This window comes from Dipodomys ordii, unplaced genomic scaffold (assembly GCF_000151885.1).
Source record: "Dipodomys ordii isolate 6190 unplaced genomic scaffold, Dord_2.0 Scaffold13, whole genome shotgun sequence".
In the NCBI taxonomy this organism is placed as follows: domain Eukaryota; kingdom Metazoa; phylum Chordata; class Mammalia; order Rodentia; family Heteromyidae; genus Dipodomys; species Dipodomys ordii.
In genome coordinates, this window is record NW_012267229.1 from 8,822,728 (window position 1) to 8,832,093 (window position 9,366).

At 49.5% G+C, this 9,366-nt stretch overlaps 1 protein-coding gene across 1 annotated transcript in view; it reads left to right on the forward strand.

Moving 5' to 3' along the window:
* Positions 1 to 346: 346 nt before the first annotated feature.
* Lrrn4 (leucine rich repeat neuronal 4) overlaps positions 347 to 9,366 on the forward strand; it is a 12,452-nt gene continuing 3,432 nt past the window's right edge. Inside the window, exons 1-3 of the mRNA XM_013010922.1 lie at positions 347 to 444; positions 1,705 to 2,395; positions 4,560 to 4,764. Coding sequence (XP_012866376.1) covers positions 1,714 to 2,395; positions 4,560 to 4,764 — 887 coding nt within the window. The 5' untranslated portion in view covers positions 347 to 444; positions 1,705 to 1,713. The remainder of the gene's footprint in view (positions 445 to 1,704; positions 2,396 to 4,559; positions 4,765 to 9,366) is intronic.

The following is a 9,366-nucleotide window of genomic DNA, read 5'->3' on the forward strand; positions in this document are numbered from 1 at the left end:
GAGGTGACGTAACTGCTTCTGCTCACTTTGCCATTAGCCCTCACACGTGACCCCTACACTCCCTTCATTTCTCATGCCTGGGAAAGGTGGAGTAAGGAACATGGGGATGTGGAGGGCAGGCAAGAGGTGCCAGGCCTGGAAAGAGGCAGGCCTGGACCCCAGGTGGGGGAGGGGAGGAAGGAGCGGAGCAGTGAGAGCATTGGCTAATGATCACAATGCTGCGTGCCTTGGGAGGGAGGGAGGGGCTGGGGAAGGCTGAGAATCTCAGGCTCCTCTAGGTGAATGGGGAGGGGGAAGGGCAGCTGGGAACCGGGCCTCCCAGTGGCAGGCGGCATTCAGAGCTGAGCTTGTTGTCTAAGTCACTGGTTCCTGGAATACATAAAGCAAGACTGAAGACTGCGAAGGGGCTTTCAGACGGGCTACAATCAACACGGGCAGCTGCAGGTGAGTAGGACAACATCACTGCTGGCTGTATACACTCCTGGCCCGATTTTCCCAAGATCTTTCTCATACCTCTGACCTCCAGTTAGCACACACACACACACACACACACAAAAGGAGGCCCTTGTTTCAGAGCCTGGAAAGTTGTTCTGGCAGTCATGCAGAGAGCCAGGGCAGGGATAATGGGATATCAAGCAGTTACTTCAGGCCAGGACCTACTTAGAAATAGCTTTGCCATTTCCAAGCCACCCCATGCAGACCTGATCTGCAATCCCCAGCGGGGCTCACAAGCACCTCCCACCCAGCAACTCCGGTCCCTCTTTCCTACAGGGAAAGGGCTACCAGTGTGGACCCTTCTTTTGCTGGACCCAATGAAGGACCAGGAAATGCCCAAACCTTCCAACTCTCTAGGATTCCTTTCTTCTCCTAAAGGCAACCCTGAGCTCACTCCTCAAAAAGGGACCCCAGAACTTACTTTATGCCAAGTGGCATAAAAACTCATTTATACATGGACAGTTCCATTGAGAAAGAGAACAAGTGAATTTTGCTGAACATGATGGAAATGGTCCTCCATGAGCAGAGTTCTGGTGGCTCACACCTGTAATCCTAAACTACTAAGGAGGCTGAGATCTGAGAATTGAGGTCCAAAGCCAGCCTGGGCAGAAAAGTCCATGAGTCTCTTATCTCCAATTAACCATCAAACCATGGGTTTGATTCCTCAGTACCACATAAACAGAATAAGCTGGAAGTGGTGCTGTGGCTCAAGTGGTACAGTGCTAGCCTTGAGCAAAAAGAAGCTTAAGGACAGAGACCAGGCCCTGGGTTCAAGCCCCAGTACCAGCACACACACACACAATCTTCCTCCAGTCCCACATTTTTATCCAAGCCCAGCATCTTCACCTTGCAGGTAGTCAGGTTTGTGGAATCTTGACTCTTTACTGGGGAGTTACTATAGAAGGAGGATATTCTCTCCCTGCAGAAGTCGGGTCGTGGGGGGCGCGGGGGAGGTGGATAAGTTAGCAGAGGGGGTAACTGGGAGGTTCAGGCCCATGAAGACAACGCTACGAGGAGGAAAGGCACGAAATGTCACGGTGCATATGGGCGTGTGGTTAGAGGAAAACAGCCTGGCGCCAAGTCACGGCTCAACCCCTACCCAACCTCCCCGCCTCAACCTTTCAGGGAACATCCCAAGCCTGTGTGGGGACGCGCATTTCCCTTTCGTTTGGGGTTCCCCATTCATGGGCTGCCGGCTGTCTTCCCCAGACGCTCGCCATGCAGTGGACCTTGCTGCTGCTGATACTGCCATGGCTGCACCAGACCCTGGGGCGGCCATCACAGCAGAGGGTGCCCCTCTTCCGCCTCACTCAGCGGAATCCCCGGGACGACGGTGACAGCGATGCCACCACCGCCGCCGCCACCACTACCGACTCGCCCTGTAAAGGCCTCTCCCCCACCGTGGGGCCCGACGCCTTGACGCTGGAGAACCGCGGCCTGGAGCACCTGCCCGGCTGCCTGCCGCGCACGCTGCGCAGCCTGGACGCCAGCCACAACCTGTTGCGCGCCCTGAGCGCGCCCGAGCTGGGCCACCTGCCCGAGCTGCAGGAGCTGTCGCTGCGCCACAACCGCATCGCCGAGCTGCGCTGGGACGCGGGGATGATGCCCGCCGCGCTGCACACGCTGGACCTCAGCTACAACCTGCTGGCCGAGCTGCCCCCGTGCGCCCGGCCCGCGCTGCGCCGCCTCCGCGTGCTGGCGCTCGCCGGGAACCCGCTGCAGGTGCTACGGCCCCGGGCCTTCGCCTGCTTCCCCGCGCTGCGGAGACTCAATCTCTCCTCCAGTGCGCTGGGCCGCGGCGATCAAGGGGGCATCGCCGAAGCTGCGTTCACCGGAGCCGCCGGCCAGCCCCTGGCCACCCTCGAGGTCCTGGACCTCAGCGGAACGGACCTAGAACGAGGTGAGTGGGGTTGGGTCAGCCAGCCTGAGCTCAGCGCCTGGCTGTGGCGTCTTTGCCGGGGATGTCTGATCACAGATGCTTATGATGCTCAAGATCTGCCAACACCTAGCTCGGGTCCTTTATCTCTGTGGTCTCGAAGAAGGAGCCCATGGACACAGGAGAAGATTCATTGCGCAAACAGATAAGCAGAGCTCCTGCGAGATAAGAAGGGTCTCAAGGAAAGGCATAACCTGGGGTGCATTGTGCAGGGGTTCATAAGATGTCTCTAGGACAGAGCTATAGGCTTAAGATCAATGGACAGTCTGTGGGCCATATCCGGCCCCAGACTCAGTCAGAGGCTCTATGTAGCCTGCAGAGCTCTCCCGGTATCCTTTGGCCCCTCTGACGGGTGCCCATTCGCAGGCACATTTCCGGGGGGCAGGGGGTCTGAGCATCCTGTTGTACATAGGCATGTCTTTCAGGGACAATCAGCCATGACAGATGCAATGCCCAGGGGCCTGCATGTGCAATTGCTCAAGGCCTTGGTGAGGTGATGTCTAGGGGCCTACGCAAGGCCCTAATGAGGGATGTAGAACCTCTGTAGGAGGGAGCCTTTGCTCTGATTGTGTAGCCTAGTTCATAGCAATGGGCAGATACATTGCCCTGGACACAGCCCTGTGAAGCTCACACAGGCTTTCACTATATCCATCTTCAGAGGCAGAAATAGTCACAAGCTCAGTTTTAATATACGAGGCACAGAAAGGTGGAAGAACTTGATGGAGGTCTTCCAGTCACTTAGCTCTTAGAGCTGCCAAATCCAAACCAGTCATTCAGTGTGCAGAGCTCAAAACTGTAGCTGCCATGCTCTGCTGCATGGCTGGATAAATGCTTTGTAGTGGGGAGACAAGTCATGGCTTTGGGACCCATTAATGGGTGAACTTGGCATCAGGGGCACCAATAATGTGAAGGTTCTGGTGGTCAGAAGATGAGTTAATTGACTTTTCTACTCAGTTGGCCAAGATTGTGTCTGTGGAGGTTGAGTCACTCAAACATTACACAGGAGGGAACTTAGGACAATGGTTCTCTTGTACTTTGTGTTCTGACTTTGGGTCCTGACACTGTGTGTATTACTTTTTTAAAAGCACTTCCTGGTCTAGCAACACTGATTCCTCCACCGACTGAGAGAAAAGAGCAAGAGCTAGAAATTCGCAGGAGAAGGGGCACATTCTCCATTTGTGGGGGGAAGGTACACAATCTGATTTCAGAAGCTCCTGCAGCCTTGCTCCCTATCCCCTCCTTAGATTCCTCAAAAGATTCTATCAGTTGGCCAGGTGCTAGTGACTCAAGCCTATAATCCTAGCTACTCAGGAAGCTGAGCTCTGAGAATGGGGGAAGGGGGGTTTCAAAAGTGAGCCTGGACAAAAAAGTCCTTGAGATTCTTATCTCCAATTAACTACCAAGAAAACCAGAAGTGGCACTGTGGCTCAAGTGGTAGAGTGTTAGCCTTGAGCAAAGAAGCTCAGGGACAGTACCAAGGCTCTGAGTTCAAGCCCCAGAACTGGCAACAACAACAAAAAGAAAGAGTCCACAAGCCATCAGTGAAGTCTAGTTGTTTTGTGTGTGGAGTTTAGCCACAGGGTAAGGCAGCTACTGCTGGGAGAACATGTCCTGGGTAAGAGGCTAGGTCTGCCCTTTCTGAACTGTGTGGCCTTAGGTCAATCATTCTCCTCTCTGGCTTTGGCCAACTCCAGGTAAAAGAAAGGAGGGAGCACGGTGGTTCAGGCCTGTAATCTTAGCTACTTGGGAAGCTGAGGTTCAAAAGCCAGCCCTGGCAGGAACATCCATGAGACTCTTATCTCCAATTAACCACCAGAAAACCAGAAGTGGTGCTGTGGCTCAAGTGGTAGAGCACTATGAGCTGAAGAGATCAGAGATGGCACCCAGGCCCAGAGTTCAAGACTCACGACTGGCGAAAGAAAGGAAGGAAGGAAAGAAAGAAAGAAAGAAGGGACCAATCATCCCTGAGGGACTTTTTAGCTTCAGTGGTATGCTTTTGAGATCCCTAAAGCTGCTAACGCTGATACTGGCCTTCTTTTAGGCTATTGCTCTGGTTGTTTCTTTAATGCTATGTTGGCCTCCTAGGTTTGTGTCTGAGTAATGGGTATATTCCCCTCCTGTGTTTTAGTTGAGTCTGGATGGATCAGAGACCTGCCAATGCTCACATCCCTCTATCTGAGGAAGATGCCCAGGCTGCGAATCCTGGAGGGAGACATTTTTAAGATGACCCCTAACCTGCGGCTGCTAGATTGTCAAAATTCCCCAACACTTACTTCTGTCTACACACACATCTTTCAAGACACTCCTTGCCTGCAGATGCTTCTACTCCAGAAGTAAGTGTTTCTAAGACAGGTCTTAATCGTATGTCTGGTATATTTTTGTTTTACTCCTGTTACTCTGGATTAGATTTTTATTTTATTTTATTTTATTTTATTTATTTATTTATTTATTTTTTTGTCGGCCGTGGGGCTTGAACTCTGGGCCTGGGCACTGTCCCTCAGCTCTTCAGCTCAAGGCGAGCGCTCTACCACTTGAGCTACAGCGCCACTTCTGGTTTTTCTGGTGGTTTATTGGAGATAGGAGTCTCAAGGTCTCTCCTGCCCGGGCTGGCTTTGAACCGCGATCCTCAGGTCTCAGCCTCCTGAGTAGCTAGGATTACAGGCATGAGCCACCAGCTCCCGACTTGGATTAGATTTTTATAGAACAAACCACACCTTCCATTATTCTTTCAAATCCTCTCTTCCTCACCTTCTGGGAAATTGCCTTAAGCAGGCCCACCCTAGTAACAAAAAACCTAGTAACAAACAACTCTGTTCAGTCCATAGTAACATTAAAATTCCGAGTCCCCCCCATTTTTTTTTGTCAGTCGTGGGGCCTGAACTCTGGGCCTTGAGCACTGTCCTCAGCTCTTCAGCTCAAGGCTAGTGCTCTACCGCTTGAGCCACAGCTCCACTTCTGGCTTATTCTGTTTATGTGGTACTGAGGAATCAAACTCAGGGCCTCATGCATGTGAGGCAAGCACTCTACCACTGAGCCACCTTCCCAGCCCCCCATTTTTTAAATTATCTGTAAGTAGTTGTACACAGGAGTTGCCATTTAACGAGGCAGTTTGTGAATATACTCTAGCTTGATCAGATGTCACCCCTTTCAACATTCTCACCCATTCCTCCCCTACCTTCCCTCACTCTTCTTAGTTTTTGTAGGATATACATACATGGGATATTTGACTGCATTCTCCCTCTCTAAAGCCCAGGCTGAGAAATTTGCCATAGTAATAGAAATAGCGGGGACACCGGCCTTCTTTCTACCGGATCCACCCTTCCCCCATATGTTAGACAAGATTACTCTCACCCAGGGTTTGCTCAGGAAAAATGAGAGAAAGGCCTACTGAGTGTCCAGCATATTCCCAAACTCACTCTCATGACCAGGAGCAACAATGATTTGATTGGACTTCTAACAGGAAAGGTAGCATTCCTTGAATATGACCCCTTGGGATCCACATCTGGACCCCAGGAAGCAGCCACCTCTGTCTTACTGTCAGTCCCCCAGCCAATTCCCCTTTCTTCCTGCTAGGTCCGACCAGCCTCTTACCTTTAGATTTCTCATGGGTGAGTCAAAATCCCTTGTGTCTCCCAAGTTTCAAGGGACAGCCATAGTCCTGAGGGTGATCTCCAAGACTGAGGAGGCTTCATTTGCATACAGGAAGCAGCTTCCCCCCTTCCTCTCCCCCACAGCCCCTATATTGTGTTTTTGGGGTGGAAATTTGGGGAACCTCCAAATCAGTCTTCACTACGAAGCCTCTTCTACCTTCTGTCCACTTCTCATGGAGCTGAAAGATGGGTACCTGGCCAACAAAACCCCTTCTCAGGGCTCTTCGCTTGTCCTGCACCGAGGGCTATATATAGCAGCTCACTTAGGATGTGATCGTCCTCAGCATCTTGCTCAGTGCTCTCTGCCTTGTGTGGTCTCTGTTGAACCCGAGCCCAAAACAGTCCCATTTTGAACATCCTATTGTTCAAGAGCTTTTTCTTTGTCCATAACTCCCCCTACCCCTTTGGCCATGTGTAAAATATTAGAAATAGAAACTGCATTGAGATTTTTGAGCCAGCCAACAAAAATACTTAGTACTTGACATTTTGCAATAAGGAAAGAGTTAGGAATATCTTCCCACCTCCACCTCCCTCCTTCCAGAGTCCAGTGAGTGTTATGAAAGCACTCGAGTCTTGCAGAAATCCACTGGATGAAGTATTGCTATTGGCAGAAAATCCCTGAGAAGTCTAGGGCAGGTCTTGCCAGTTATGTTTTACTAAATGCTGTTACTAAAGATGGAATTTGTGTTTTAAAAATGATCAAGTTATTCAAAGCAAACCAGAGCCATTAATTTATTCTTCCCTTTATAGTTATCTGCTGAGTACACAATGTTTTGAGGGAAAAGTGCTTTTGGATCTCTGCCTCTGACTTCTTTGAGCTTGATTTAAAAAAAAAAAAATAAGGGCTGGGAAGGTGGCTCAGTGGTAGAGCGCTTGCCTTGCATGCATGAGGCCCTGGGTTCAATTCCTCAGCACCACATAAGCAGAAAAAGCTGGAAGTGGTGCTGTGGCTCAATGGTAGAGCACTAGCCTTGAGTTGAAGAGCTGAGGGACAGCGCCCAGGCTCAGCGTTCAAGCCCCACCATCGACAAAAAAAAATTACCTACAAAATAATATCCAAAAACTAGCCTGGTGTCAGTGGCTCACACCTATAGCCCTAGCCACTTAAGAGGCAGAGACCTGAGGATGTGGTTCAAGGCTAGTCTAAGCAGAAAAGCCTATGAGACTCTATCTCCAATTAACCAGCAAAATATGCTGGACTAGAGGCATAGCTCAGGGGTAGAGCTCTAGCTGTGAGCAAGAAATATGGGTGAGTATGCAGAGCCCTGAGTTCAAGTGCTGTTATAAACAAAAAAAAATCAAAAACTATATGAGGTGTCAGAATCCAAACATGACATTTCATTTTGTATCAGAGATATAGCAAAAGCATTTCTTTTTGGGGTTTCTTACAAGGGAAAGGGGGATGGTATGTGTAGAATACTTAACTCTGTTTTTAGCATATAGCAGGAGTTGAACAGAACTAGTGATCATGGCTATAGTAGTGACGGTAGTGGATGACAATGATAATGAGGAAGTTAATGATGGTAAAATAATGATGGTGGTGATGTGGATGCTAATGGTGATGATGATGGTGGTGGTGGAGATGATGACATGGCCTCCACTTTCTTCAAAGAGCTCACTGTTCAGTAAAGGCAGCAGACATCTGCCAATGATCATGATCCACTGTGATCAATAGCAGAGGTACGTGCAGCTAGACATAATGACCCAACAGATTGGATCAGAGAGGCTTCTTTGGGAAGGACACAATTGAACCATAGCTCTGAAGGTAGATCCAAGCTTATCCATGTGGACATATCTCAAGTTTCAATATAAATGGTCCACATACACTGGATACTGGTGGCTCACGCCTGTAATCCTAGCTACTCAGGCGACTGAGATCTGAGGATTGAATGTTAAAGCCAGTCCAGGAAGAAAAGGACTATCTCCAATGAATACCAAAAAAGAAAAAAGCCAGAAGTGGATCTATGGCTCAAATGGTAGAGCACCATCCTTGAGCAAAAAAGTAAAGGGAAAGCACTCAGGCTCTGAGTTCAAGCCCTAGTGCTAGAACAAAAGTAAAGAAACAAACAAAGTGAATAACTGGCCCCCACACATGGAGCTAGTGTTCCAGAGAGGCTGGCGGCACCTGCGCACAGGCCAGTAGCAATAGAGCAGATCTGGGTGCCTGGGTGTTATTTCCTTCCTCGCTGAGAACATTTGCATCTGCCCCTGAGGGAACAGGCTTGCAGGCAGATGGAGGAAAGCCATGGCTAGAAGAGACAGGAAAAGTAAAGTGTAGCTTCTGCTGTACATGATGAGTTCTGAGTGTGTGAATCTGTCTGAATCTGAGAAAGTCAAGAAACACAGGGAATGGAGAGAGTTGCGGCCAAACATTTTATGGGACTCTAGAGAAGAAAGAGGAGACAGCCAGGAGAGGACCTGCTACCGCAGATTGTTGACCATTAAAAAAAAAAAAAGGCCACAAATCCACCCCATCCTTATGGGCACACTCATCTGCATTGTGACTGAAGCTCCTTCTCATCAAAATGTGCTGGGTACAAGCCAGTGGGATATTAGTAAATGCGATGTAGGCAGACACTAGAAAGCACATAGGCACTGGGGCTTACCTTCTCTTGCTGTCGGAGCCCCACTCCCCTGTGAGGTTTAGGCTGGCCTCCCAGCTGGTGCATGAAGAAAGGTCTTGGTGCACACTCAGTTAATGCTCTGTCTACATCAAGCCATTCAGAGCCAGAAAGCTAACCTAGAGAATCATGGGAAAGAAAACAAAGTACTTAATATTCAACTGCTAAGTTTTGGTGTTGTTCTGTATTTTGCAAGAGCTAATTGATGCATGTGAGTATGGTATCTTCCAAAAGTCTGGGGTTGTGTGCCAGCAGCTAGGGTCCAACTAGAATAGCACACATCCAGCAAAGCTGGATGCAGTGTAGCCCGGTGGAAGAATGCTTGCCTCGCTAGATGGGACTCTGGATTTGATCCCCAGTAATGGTCTGTAAAATCAACATCTACTTTTGTGAAGACATTTACATTTATAAATACCTTCTTCATCATGGAATGTTTTTGAAATAACCGGTCGTTACAGGGTACTATCCTTATGTGACAGGAAGGCTAATATTTACTAAATGGAGTGGCAAAAGAAAGAGGTCTGGGGGGCTGGGAAGGTGGCTCAGTGGTAGAGTGCTTGCCTTGCATACATGAGGCCCTGGGTTCAATTCCTCAGCACCACATAAGCAAAAAGAAAAAAGCCGGAAGTGGTGCTGTGGCTCAAGTGGTAGAGCGCTAGCCTTG